A 14,373-nucleotide genomic window follows, 5' to 3' on the forward strand; every position below is an offset into this window, starting at 1 on the left:
CTCTGAAGTGTTGTCTCATTTCATCATCGGGCAGATTCTTTCCTTGCCAGTGTTTTTTCACAGGCTTCATAGTGTGATGGTTCAAGAATGTTTCACGAACCTGATTTTAATGTTGCGCTTCACTTTTAGCACACAAAGGAACCAACGATTGGGTAACTAGACCTTGTACACAATCCTGGATGTTTTCGGACACACAAAGTACAGGACCAACATATAACCTATGTCGTTCAGGACTCCACTAACAAATAGCCTGTATGAATGACCCTTCAACCAAAACGAACTGACCCCTTTCTGATGGACTATCCCTAGCCTGAGGTGGTGGGCCGCCTGTCTAGGGTTACCTGCTTTCTCGCCCAAAACAAAAGATTTAAATCTGTTTTTGTCAAGGGGGGGGGGTCCAGTTATTGACTGGCCATCCCACTTCATATCTGGTTGACTGGTTTCAGTGTGTTGTTTAGTTTATCCCACTTTCTTTAGGACCGAATGAGTAATTAGCGTGAATTAAAATTGAAAATACTGCCCAGCTTTTCGCTAGTTCAAAGGCATGAGCCGCCAAGTCTCATGTTCCTTCTGTAAACGCAAGAGCGTTGACTCCCAACTGGTTGAAGCTCTGCTTAATACAGAAGAGACAGCCATCTCAACTCAGGCTGCTTAATTAAACACACCTCATTCTGATTACGCAGTGTCCTACAGATACTGACGCTTCGCGCTGTGGCAATGCACTTTTATCCAGAAAGGAATGAGCCATTAAGAACATCCAATCTTTTTGGGTGGTTTTTGGTCCTAAACACGTTTAAAGAAACAATAAGGATATGTATAGATATGTGCAATCTGTCCTCATGTCTATAGTAGAAAGCAATTTTAAAACTTCCAGCTTCATCAAAATTAAGGGAGCACTTAACTAGGACACATGTTGCTTCCTTAATATAGTGCACTGGGGTCAGCATGGTAGCCTACTAATTTATGATGCATTAATGTGTTTGGGGTGTCCCAGTGCATCCTTTTTCACTGGGGCAAATATCTTGGTCCTACGGTTAGTGATGACTGTTCCTTGTGGTGGCCATTTGGATCTTCATAACTTTGTGGGTGGCTTTTCCATTCTTGGATGTCTTCCACTGTTCATACGCTTCACTTTATTGCCTTGGAATAGCTGTGGCGATTCCCAAGCCGTCATGAAATTCACATTCCTCCTGGTATCAAGTGTTTTTCTGGTAGGGCTTGAGGGAGCTCGCCTGGAAGGAAATCTCACCTCATCTCTTCTTGTTGCTTTGCCTCCTTGGTGGCCACACTGCGGCCTCTGGCTTGAACCCTGCTGACAGAAGGTTTTTTCTTACTTTTATTTTCTTCTACCTTGTGCTTTTCCCCCCTCATATAGGAGTCTTAGCCGTGGCCACTTTGCTTGCTTCTGTATTTATTTCAGGGGGGAATGGTAGTGTCAAGGAAGGTTGGTTGAAAAATGCCAAGAAGTACCTTGGAGCTGGACAGGCCCTAGATGTTGACACGTGGTCTTCATCAAATACATTCTTTCAATTAAGATTTATAAGTCCTATACCAATTCTACCTGTGACATGTGAATTCTGTTACCAAGAGTGTTGGCATGTTTCCTAAAAGTCTATTTAATTTAGCTGGTCAAGTGGCACAGTGAGTAGAGCGCTCGCTTTGACATCCGTGCAGAGTCTGCTAACGCAGGTTTGAATCCCGGCAGGGCCCAACTCAGCCTTTCATCCTTCTGAGGTCGATAAATGAGCACCACACACCGTGGCGAATAGTAAGCAGTGCTCAGATACCTGAGGGTTTGTAGCACTATATAAATGTGAAATTATTATTATTATTATTTAGTTAGTAGGCAACACCTCCATTAAGCAATTGGTCTAATAACATTAATTTCTAGATCTATGTTGTAATTTTCACCTGACCCTTTTGTTCTTCTGTCCTTGGGTCCTCCACTGCCGAATAGGGTTAAATTGATGAGCCAGATACAATTAGGGGTTCATTGGAGCTTGCAGTTTCTGAGGGCCACTGCAATGTCACTGTTCCCGTTGACCCCTGAATGAGGGATATTCTGAGATTGTATTAAGTGTCTTATGTCCCACCTGTGCATAAATATTAACTGGTTTGAAACCACCTTTAAGGCGAGTGTCAGATATGAAGAACTTCAGTTAAGTCATTTATTACCTAAACCCCAAATAAGACTGCATTGACTTTATGTTCATCAATGCTGGCCTCTGTGATCAGGCGATCCAATCACTGCTCTTCTGCACGCTGACTTTCATGGCAAAACGTTTAGAAACCTGTGTTCTGAGTACCCAGGGAATGGTAAATAAGATTGTCATTTTAAGTTTCTATTGATTTGTGTTACTGTTACATTAAGCACCATTAGACTACACGTGACAAGGTACATTACATTAAATCACCATATTTTTACTGATGAGCTACTGAGAGATTTCAGTATTTTTGTGAAATACCCTCTCCCAATCCACTTTTTCTTTCGATTTCCTGTTTTGCAGTTTAGAAGTAGTTCAGAAAAGCTTATGTGTGATCTGAAGTAAAACCTTTTTTGCAGTTCACTTGTAAAACCTTGTGGTTCCGTTTGCCAGTTACTCGCAGTTACACCCAGTGACTGACATTGCATTTGTTTCCTGTTCCTAGGACGCACAAGAGTATGCCGATCTTCCCGTGCGACACAACGAAGATCAGATGAACAGTGAACTGGCCAAACAGCTTCCCATTGAGGTCAATCCTCATTCCTTTGACAGTTCTCACACCAAGACTCATCTCCTGCTGCAGGCTCACTTCTGCAGAGCCCTGCTCCCATGCCCAGATTATGGCACTGATACCAAAACCGTCCTGGACCAAGCTATAAGGATATGTCAGGTATGGTTGTCCGTGAAAACCTTGAGAAAGGGCAATGTTTCTCTTCTCTATTGCTGCCCCTGCACATGGTTTGACTCTTCCATATGTGTGTTGAAGCTTATTTGGAGCCTACTTGCTATGTCTCAGTAATGTATGTGGAGTACTTATTTAACATTTAATATTCTGAGTGCGCGAAGGACAGTGTCAAACCTGCAGATGCGACTGCGTAGGGATTGAAGGGAGAAAGCCGGATCACGAACATCCACGTTCCTTGAGGAAACCAGCACAGCTCAAGAGAAGAAGCAGGTTTCCCTGGAAAGGTCCATCTAGAAATCGGGAACCTTGGTGCGAGCCTGGAGGCAGTGAGGCTGTTGTGCAACCATAACATTACAGATAGCTCTTCAGTCAAAAAGGTGATTAATAAATGCCACCGTCTTTCCGCAGTTAAATTATCAAATTCAAAGTGAAAAACGTGATTATTGGTACCAGGCAATTGGGTTGGGGTGGGGTTGCCTTTGGCCACAAAGCTGGCTTCTGGAGTTGGTCACCAGGGACATGGGCAGGCTTTTCATGTAGCATGGAGCACTGAATGGAGAGACTGCCTTACACAGAAGGTGCAGCACATAGAAGGAACAGACACTTCACCACAGGCATCCATCTGTACGTCATGAAGAGCAGGGCTGAGAGCATGCAATTGGGGCAGTTCTAGATAGACGACTGTATGCTTGCTTTTTCCAGTTGAACATTACACATATTTACAATTGGGGCACAGGGAGAAAGTGACCTGTCGAAAATCCGGTATGTTTCGCCTCAAGGGTGAAGGAAAGATTGGATCCCAGGTCTCTGTTACCAAATCAGAAACGTGTCCAGTAGACCATGCCTGGGCTAGACTGCCCTTGGCCAAGCAGTGCCTTCTATATTTTCACATTCCCTATCATTATCAGAGCGAGGAGTAAATCCTGGTGTTTTTTATTCCATGACTAAAATGCTGGCATGTCATGTGCATTTCTCATGCGCGTGCCACGAGGCACCGCGGGCACGTGTAAGAGGCTCACTGGTTCATGCGTGCTTGCACAGAAAGCGACACCTGCCTCTTCAGTATGTGGAAGCAATACATGTAACATTTTCGCTGAGTTGGGAAACTCTTGCCTTCCTGAGATATCTGTTGCCTTGTCACTTGCAAGACGAACGCCGGCACAGGGGCGATTCCATTGCTCCTGCGTTGCCTCAGACCAAGGTCACTTCGAGTGGCCTGCAGTATTTCTGGGTGTCCAGGACCGCAGCGCGGAGCTTCTTGAGAGACTGTTTGAGTGGTGTGGGAGGTTTGCTTTTTTATGAAACCACTTACGCGCTGGGCCTTTGTGTCTTTTTGAATAGGACGAAAATACACATCCTTAGCACTTCTGGGGACCGCATTACTGAACAAAATGACGGTTCGAGGGAGTCCTCGGTGCTGCGGTTGAATGTTGGCTGCGGTTGAATGTTGGCTGCGGTGTGAGGGACACATTTGGTAAGTGATAGGTAGAGCTAGGTATGTGGCAGAGCTTGTATCTCTTGCATACTTTGTGTCTCTGGGGATGCCCTGGGCTTCCCCGTATTAGTCATGCTTTCTGGAGGAAGGTTAAAGTTCCTAGTATCTAAGCAGTGCACCCGGTTACAGTGTTTGATCCCCCCCACCCTTCCCACCACTGACCCCGTGCTGAACTTTGGGCGGTGAAGAGTGACCGAGAAGCTGCCTCTCAGGGCACATTAGTTCCTGCACCTTAGAGCGAGGTCTCCGAGTTCTCCAGCTGGCGTTTAGCCTAACGGTGCACGCGCTTGACAACAGCAATCGTACATGAGAAGGGATTGTTGTGGTTTTACTTCGAGTTTGAAACGCGCAGCCACGGTGTGCTGGAATTATTGCACATTTCATTTTCCTGAGTTCGCTGTCAGTGCACGTGTGAAGTATGGCGAGCATGGTCGCCTGTAGTGCGTCTTTGTGCCTGGCAAGTCTTGTAAGATGTGTAGATGCGTTGCACTGTTCATTGACCTACACTCCGGAGTGAAGGTGTTTGCCCGCGGGAAATGTTCTAGCACTTGCCACATTACGCTGCCCTTCTTTGGGACATCTCTCAGATTTTTGCCAGATCGCTACATCCTTCTTATTTTCTTCGCCACTATTTCCTTCCGGCCTTTTTTTATTTAAATGCCCCAGCACTTTCTTTTTAAGGTGTAGGGAAGGGTGGGTGATGTTTTCCCCCACATGTTTCTAAGCGGGATGTTTAAAGTGTATGTACAACTTGGAGTATCAATGCGTTAATATGTGCAGTACTTTGGGAGATTTTCGAGTGATCCAAGAAAGAAAAGGACCCTTTCGTGGTGCATTGAGAGACGTTTAACAAGTAATGTGGTGGAAAGAGGTGCATTGAAAAATATCCGTGTTAATGGAGCAATGCAAGGAGTTGCATTAATCAAGAGGAGATGAATACTGCAATGCACATTTGCCTTCATGAGGGGACGGCAACTAGGCCTTCCCAGTCCTGGTTCCTTTACAATGCTTGTAGCCCAGACCTTGTTCATTTTACAAAAGGATCATCTTGGCCCCAGGCAAACCTAATTGAAGGGATTGTATGATTCAAATAAAAAGATGCACATTGGAGGCCAGTGTGTTGGCTTCTTAAGGGGGTTCATGTTAAATCAACTATTACAAGTGAACAACCTTTATCCTTTCGATGTTCATGTGAACCATGCATATCATTTTTTAATATGGTCAATCAGATTGCTTTATCAAAAGTTGTAAAACCAGTCCCCTTCTGTGTAAGATTTCTGCAATCATATGTTTCAATACACGCAATCAGGTAACCTCATCATAGATAACGAGAGGTCCCATTCTCGATTCATGCCTCCAGTGCTCAGTGATTCCAACTTACAAATCAAATATAGTTCCCTACGTAACAGAGCTTGCTTCAAATTCCCCCGCTTGGTGAGATCCTCACTTGTTCCAGTATAATAAAATGTAGTTTCGATACCCTGTGTGATTTCTCTAGAAAATTAGTAGTGATTGATTTCATTTTATTGTGTTAAAGGTGCTAATTCAGTGCCAGATAGAGGGACGCACCTACCAACTGCAAGAGTAAAAAAGATGCACAGTGGGGGTGGCCACATGGGAAATAACCGATACTCTGAGCCACAGACACACGGTATAAAGGACTTCACCGGGAATGGTAGCGGGTATGATACATTGGTTGTAAACTTGGTCTAAAACACAGCTCTATGATTAGCTAAAGGAGGGGAGGGACATAAATAGCACAATCACAAATACGCGTAGTGGGAAATCCCTCGGGCGGGCTAGATCTGGGAACTTTCAATTTAAAGCACGTGACCACAACGACAGGGATGTACAAATGGGGGAGGAGGCTCAATTTACTCGCCATATGGGAATTAACACAACCGGAACTGGGTGATGTTACTGCAGGGCGGTCAGCCAAACAAGCCATCCTGCACGTTAGCGGGGAGGGAGGCTCTTTTGTAGCGTGCCGGTCACATGACCGTCAATGCCCATCGGCAGGCAGTGGTGGGAAGGGAACACTGGACAGAATGGGGTTCCTGGGAGGACCAATCAGACGGTACATTTCTGAGCTCTGACAAGGTGGCCAGGCCTCAAAGTATTCACCACAGAGCCCACAAAGGTTATTATCTAACAGGTATTGTGTGAATGTCCCCTTTCCCACCAGCTGCAGGGTGTCTTGTGTCCCATTCTCAATCGTGCTCACCAATGGCAGTGTATTAAAGTTCCGGCGGTCAGCACAAATGTTGCTTCATTAATAACAAGATGTTCTAAAGTGGGTTGTGAATAAAATGTGGTACCACATGGGGAGGTGAGGTGATGGGAAACTATTGAACTGTTTGCTCTAATGATGTTTTCACAAATGTTACTACTAATTAATGTTACTGTCGAGGAGGAGGAGATTGCAAACCAATCAAATCCCTGGGAAGCACAGAAAAAACAAATTCTCCAATTTGCAAGTGTTTCTCCCGACTTCTGACTATTGTAGTTCTTGCTATTAATATACTGTTTATAGTCCATTCAGATGTCAGTCTTCAATCAGAGCTAGTCCTCTGTTCTGTTTGATTTGTGCTCACCGAGCTGTAATAAACAGCATTGCTTCTTGGTAGGTTTGTGCTTCATTTTTTGAGTATGCAGTTTTTATTATGCACTAATTAGCTGACCCCTGACTACATTATTTTGACTTTTGAGTAGTGAAATGTATGACTAATTGGACTAACCGTTTAAAAATGGCACATTGAAATTGATTTTGTTTTTTGAATTATATAAATGTCAGATGGTTTCCCTGATGAAGAATTGTTAATATTTGAAACGCGTTAGATCTCAAACATCTAACCATTTGAAGTGGTGAAAATCAACAAGAGATAATACTGAGATTATTGAGGAATTATTTGTTTTCATTGAAATTACCGTTCTAAAAAAGGTGGTCAACACTGTTATAAAGAATTATGAGTTTGAATACAATGATTTTTGATGAAATGTAAGTTTATGAGCTTGAAGTAAAGATGTTTCTTAAATCTATACATTTATTGCTTTTGAATGTTTATTTACTTTACACCACTTGACAACTTAGTTTGGTAAGAGCAGTTTGCTCTACGTAGAGTGCAGGAAATTCAACTCTGTGTTATTGAGGTTGTACATCGACATTGGAATATTGTTACACAGAGATAGCTAGATCTAATTTTTTCCCTGCACCAGAAGAATACCGAATTCATAATTAAGTTTAAAAATGTAAATACAACAGAGTGTACCAGATATAATCTTTTTTCAGTTCCATAAGCTCGCCAGAATGAGACTACGCACACTCTGCCTAGACATAAAATTCATACCAAAGTGTCACACACGTGCTTACCTTGCTTGACAGGTGGCTTTCACTTAATATCAAATGACAGATGTCGGCTTGAATTAGGAAACACGGGTAGTATAGGTCAGTGGCAATGCGCTCGTCTTAGAAGCAAGACGACGCAGAGCAACAAAGGTTCGAATCCCGGGTTTGCACTTGGAAACCTTTTTGGTAATAAGTGCTGTGAGAAACCTGACAGAGTTCTCCCATCTAGCCCCCGGATCATCTATTCAGGTGGCCATGGAAGAGCCATCCTTTTGGATCCCGCCCCTGGGAGTGCACAAGCGAGGGAGGATCACCTGAGTGGAGGGTCATAAGGCATTGGGAGGAGAACACCCAAGGGCGAGACATGGTATTCCCCCTTTTTCCATTTCACCTCAAAACCCTCTCCCTCAGCCTTTATACGGTCTTTCAAAACCCATTCCATCCCTCCCTCCCCATTCCCAACCAATACTGGGACGAGGAAGAGGCAACCAGGAGTATTGAAGATTTTCCTTAGGAACAACATTGGGAATATAAGGGAAACCGGCTATAGAAAGAACTCAAACTGATAGTCAGGCATTTACTAATTATCACTCACACCTGACTCCACGTAACTATTTTCATAACTATGAAAGGTGTGGTCTCTTTCCTAAGAAGAATCAAGCTTGGGATGGTCAGAGAGCAGCAGGATCTGAAGCCTGGATCGGAACAGCATGACAAGATGCTGGCCCTGTGTTTGAAAGGGGCTGCAGTGTGGCTAGGGAGTCGTGTCTCCAAGTAGCCAGTGCGAGGAACCCTGCATCCTGCTGTTGGCGGTCAGAAAAGTACTCATTCCCATGGCACTTGTGCCTGTCCTAAGGGTATCTGAGGAGCAGGTGGAGAGACCCTGACCTCAACCCTGTGTATCCAGAGGGACCGCTCGTCAGTGCGACACTGCTCGATGCTTTTCATGTCCGAGAGCTAGAAACTCACGAGCATGCGATTGACTGGAGCGGAGCAGGAGAAAGCCACAGTTGATGAAGCGGCATGGAGTGGAAAAGCGAGAGAAAACAAGTAAAGCAGCACAGAGCGGAAAAGTGAAAGAAGCGAGAGAAAGCTTGTAAAGCGGCAGAGAGCGGAAAAGTGAAAAAAGCGAGAAAGGTGCAAGTGTGCACGAGAAAACAAGAAGTGTGCATGAGAAAGCAGGGAAAGTGCAAGTGTGCACGAGAAAACAAGAAGTGTGCACGAGAAAGCAAGGAAGATGCAAGTGTGCACGAGAAGGAAGTAAAGGAAACAAAGAACAAGAAAGGGTGCTGGAGGCACCTGAAGGTGAAAGGTTAAAAAGGAAGAGCAAGGAATAAAGAGAGGGGTTACATATCAGAGTGGTCACGCCTAGGAAGAGCAAAGAACCGGGCGGCTTCGAAGTTTCTGATTGTACCCCACAAGTGAAGTATGTGTTAAAGAACTGTATATTGCATGAAAGGTACATCCTGACAAATTGAACTGGTGTAGGGAACTGAAAGGGGCCTAAGCTTGGCGAATGGAACCCTGAGAAGCTTGAAGAGGAACTGTGTATATTTCTTTTGGTTATGTTTTGAACTGGAAAGAGTTAAAGCCTGGGGAAGTGAGTCCCAAGGAACTAAGACATTGAAAATGTGTGAGACTACTGCAAGAACTGTGGAGAAGGTTTTATGAACAGCCCTTTTTGATTTAACTCATTTTTGTGAAACTGACCAACCCTCACCGGGTGAGAAGACCACCTGAAACCAACCTTGGTTTCCTATTTTCTGTTGAACCACTACATTTTTCTTTTAAGAGACTTCCTAACACATGTTGTCAAAGAGTAAGGGCAAGCATAGGCTTAGACACAGAAAGGTTTTTACTTTGGACTTCCTGACTTCGACGGCCTTTAGAAACATCAGTTAAGGGAACCATCCCTTTAGTGTTAGGGCCAACTAGGCATCACACCAAGTCAGGAACCTTAGTAATTAAAGGGTTTGAAACCAACATCTTTGAGTCTGTGTCTCTCTTGATACCATGCCTGAAAACAATTATAATTATAACATAAACTCTGATATTGCTGTGAATGCAAGGATTTTCAGGGTCAGGCTGCATTATTTTTTAAGGATGATGAGTTAGGCCCAGTCACGAGTAGAAAAGTGGCCCACAATCACAATTTTTTTTACTCAAGTTGAGAAGAATTTGTGGCACAATTTGTGGCAAATAGTGAATTTTAATGCGGAAGTTCAGTTGAAACTTCCAGCTGCACAGTCCAATAACTTAGCAAACAGGCACATGTTGCCTCACAAAGTGTCCCATACTAGCCAGATGAACTGGCACTTCAGACTTTGCCATTTAAGGCAGTTCCAACCCAGGCATGTTTCTCTCCACCCTCCCCCAACTCACTCCTTTGTTACCACTTGCCGTTTCATTCTCAGTTGGTGCTCTGAACCCGAATTTTGTATCTACTGCACCTTACATTTGTAGACAAGAAACCCAGGGAATGACATCACAGACGCCCTGCCCGGTATTCGGCAAGAATCTGTCTCAATTTTTTACACACAAAACCCCCCTAAACTCGACGTCAGTATGACCCGAGAATCAAATGTATTTTTAAACTTTTTAATCAACCCTATTTCCCTGTAGATTCCATGTTCATCAGAGAACATGTTTTTTTTCCCCCTCATTGTGTCTGATTGTTGCTGGGGTGACTGCAGAATTTGTAATATTGGCCCACAACAATTGGGCTAGATCTCTGGGTATCATTATGGCCCAATAGTGACACCTAGATATATGTATTCTAGTTTCAGGGGAGTGTTTGGAGTGCCACTTGCTGCGTTTTATGAGTGTTATTTTGCATGGGGTGTCTGGGTCCTGATCCTCCGATGCCCTCTTGCGACCTCTGCTTTTGAGGGCAGACGCCTTGTGCATTTCCTTTCCCTGATCCCGATATTATGGCGCAGCCGCCTGGTAACTAAAGCGTATGCCTTGCACTGTTAATTCTGGTAAACCCGGAGATTCGACGCTTTTCCCCAGAGACCAGGAGAAGAGCGTAAAAACCCGAAATCTCGGAGCTAAACTCGGAGGCTAGACAGGTATGGGGCAGGTATGGATATTTAATTGCCATGAATTGTCACAAGGGAGTCGCTTTGCCTTTCTGAAGTAATACCTTCCATTTTGAATCTATTAAATTGCTTGCACAATACACCATTCAGAAGTCGGTCTCTTGGAAAAGTTAATGAACGATGGCCGTTCAGCATCACTCTCAGGTGAGTGGGTTAGTTACAGATTAATATAGGTATTATCGTCCTTCCTCGGTGTATCTGGCGCCATACACTTTAATTGAGGCCATTGAAGGCGTGCATATGCTGTCCACTGTTTCTGGCGGCCTTGTGACGCACTTCAAGAACTTGTAGTTTCTCGGAAGAAGGGTGTTGTGTTTCTTCAAGGCTCTTAGCGTGACATGCTGGCCAGGAGGCCGTCATATTTTGTTACTACAGACACTTGTATGTCATTTGTTGTCATTGAAAATCCCTCACTAAATACATTGAGGCTTCTCCCGGGTTCGGCTGTAGGAAATGAGGGGGCGCTTAACCCATTTGTGTGACCAATTGACTTAAGCATCTACTGTGAAATGTTAATCACAACTTTAATTTGTGCAGCATTTGCATTTTGATTAGCTGGTGGGCTTGCTGCTGTACTTGAAGTGTTTTACTCCTATTTACAGCTCGGAAATGACTTTTTGATTAATTAAGTTTGTAAGATAGCAGCTGAGCTTCCTGTATGTTAACCTTTTAGGGGTTAGAGGTCAGGGGAAAGTTGCCAGGAGCAACTGTTGTTGCTGAAAGCTTTTTCATGTGTGCTAAACGTTGTTCCACGCCACGGTGCCAGTTTTGTCACCAGATTGGCCCTCCCCCAATGTAACTAACTATAAGACCCTTTTCACGTTTTTTTTTTAAATATCGTTGGCATTGTAGGTATTTTAGATATGCTTCTTAATATTGCGGAACAATGATAATGGGTGTAAGGCTTGCCAAAATACAGTGAATGTGCAGCTCATTGAGTTAAGCCCTAGCCGCTGAGGCTGCACTCACCCCGCAGGACACGGGTTTGTGGTTGATACATTGAATTCAACTAACTTGGGTAAATGCTTCTTTATTTACAGTGTTTAAGCACGGCAAATAACTTCAGAAATACCGAGTTATTATAGTTATTACCAGTACGATTTTCTGCGGATATGTTATTGCATTCAGAACCGATACTGCTGCGATAAGGCTGTGCTGTTGAGGAAAATTAATAGCTTTTTTTCAGTTGATGTCCTTTAAAGTAAAAGGCAAACAGTGAAATCCACAATTCAATCTGCATATTAATTTAAGGAGCATTAGGTGAATATAATTTAAATTTGTTTTTATAGAAAAATACGATCTTGTCAAACACGCACATTGGGTCAGGCTTGCTTTACCTAATGCGGCGAGTTTAATTGATGAAGGTGTTACATAGAGAATCTGTTTGGAGACAAGGATGGAAAGTACATTAACATATAATTAAAATGCAATCACAGAAGATGATATGTATGAGAGACTTAACCAGGGAGACTGCGTGTGCAGCCTGCTGCTTCTGCGCTGCTGGTAGGGCCGCCACAGCTATCTCAGTGATAGAGCAGCACAGAGCCTGTGATCCTACTGCTTGACACAGTCAGGTACAATCATGTTCAATTTGAGACAGAGAGGATTCCTGTTTTTCGATTTTGTATTTGGGATTAACAAAATAAACGACCACCACCTTCACGTGCTGATAGCTATTGTGGAGAAAATATAATGTAGATTCATAATATTTTAGCTGAATACATTGCACATTGGTAGTGTACACTTAGTGGCTGAATGCTGGGGCTTGCATTATACAAATAGATACAGAGATTGAGGAGCAAGTAGCTAGCTAGTCGGCTTTATGCATCCAGGGCACTTGGCTTGTGCGTACTGTGAGAAACCAGAAGGTGTCTCACCCACTAATCCCCTGGGATCTGTCATCCAGGTGGCCAGGACACAGCCATCACTTTTGGATCCAGTTCCTGGGGGTGAACCAGTGCAGGAGGATCATCTGAGTGAGGGGTCTTGTGGGAGTGGGACACTGGATGGTGAGACGCGGTATCCGCTTCCCTATAACAGCTTTACCCCATTTTGTCAAGTAGGATATTTAGGAACTCTACCCCCGCCCCTTCACAACACAAACACTTTCTCACAGACAGCAGGCTATGAGAGAAAATTGACTAACACCTGAGCCGTGTACCTGACATGTCCCAATATTATGATCGGGCGAGGTCAGGCAATTATCGACAATCAGTCACACTTGACTTCCATTACACTTCATCACACGGATAAAAGGCGGAGCATGAGGGCACACTCTGAGCGAGGCAAGGCACACGAGGAAACGTGAGTTCCAAGATGGCAGTTTAACCAGAGGAGAAAGACTGAAAACCAGAAGAGGATCGCAAGAAGGAAAGTTCCCTTGACCTTTTCGACAAGGAACCTTTGCTTTCATGAGCCCTCGGGATTGGCAAGCGTAATACCAGGAAGAATCCTGCATTGTGTGTCGGAGATGCCCGGGATCCTCCCGCGTCGATAATCAAAGCGGGCAGAATCACCAGTCGCCGTGGTACTGCCTTTGGCTCCAAGAACAAAGCAGCGTCAGTGAAATCATCGCAGCCGGTGAGTTGGGGAGACCGATACAAGACCGGTCTGTGTTGAAGCCAATGTTGCAAGCAGCAAAATTGTATGGCGAGCACTGGAATGAACATTGTTCGAAGTACCTGTGATAAGAGACGCAAGTAAAGTTGAACTGCAGAGGAGTTGTTGAACTTTGATACCAAGATACGATACCTTTGACAGAGTGGTCCAGCAACGCGGGTGTGCTCAATCAAAGGTCTCTGTAAGGTACCTAGCTGAAAAGGGAAGGAGTTGTAGAGAATTGTGAATGGAAGTGGTCCTGCAACGGGTCAAGAGAAATCCTGCAAACAATCGAAAGTCTTCGATGTTGATACAGTAAAGAAAGTGTGTGGCAAAATAGATAAAGTTGGTCCAAGCCTGGCAGAGGGAGATCAATTGAAAGCTTTGTGTTAAAGTGGGACTGAGCCTGGCAGAGGGGACCCCGGGGTGAACAGAAAATCACCAGAGAATGTGTCTGTGTGAAATCCTAAGAAGAAAGGAACTTTGATGTTTGTCGTGTTGCGTGAGGCCTTCTGAAAAAGAGAATTTGAATGGCAGTGAGACTTTGGCACAGAAGGCCATGATGTTGAAGTTTTGATCTGCACCGTTGTGCCAGAGAAGCGAGAGACTGCTATGCTTGAGTGTGCCGCCTTGTCCCGTGCTAAAAACGTGGGGAAGGGAAGCCAATGGCTTGAATATCCTGACATATCATTTCTTGAACACTTTTCTTTTGCATAACATTGTTTCCCACATTGTTTTTATTTAGAAGTAAGGATTGGCAATAGGTTTATTAGTATAGGCCCATGTATTTTGACAGACAGCACTAGGACTATGTTATTATTATTTGATGGTCGAAGCTTGCTCCCATCTTTAGATTTAGGTTTAGATAGGCATTTTACAAACCCAATTGAAGTTCAGTAAACACCCTTGAACTGTGATCTCTTGTGTCTGTCCTACTGTTTGAT

The 14,373-nt window shown here is 44.1% G+C and overlaps 1 protein-coding gene across 2 annotated transcripts in view; it reads left to right on the forward strand.

Moving 5' to 3' along the window:
- The window catches only part of ASCC3 (activating signal cointegrator 1 complex subunit 3), a 2,962,611-nt gene that overhangs the window by 2,768,984 nt on the left and 179,254 nt on the right, over positions 1-14,373 (forward strand). For both annotated transcript variants that reach the window (XM_069606524.1, XM_069606525.1), the window contains exon 38: positions 2,650-2,874. In XM_069606524.1, coding sequence (XP_069462625.1) covers positions 2,650-2,874 — 225 coding nt within the window. The remainder of the gene's footprint in view (positions 1-2,649; positions 2,875-14,373) is intronic.

Source organism: Ambystoma mexicanum, chromosome 4p, assembly GCF_040938575.1.
Source record: "Ambystoma mexicanum isolate Mex_15411 chromosome 4p, UKY_AmexF1_1, whole genome shotgun sequence".
NCBI classification, from domain to species: Eukaryota; Metazoa; Chordata; class Amphibia; order Caudata; family Ambystomatidae; genus Ambystoma; species Ambystoma mexicanum.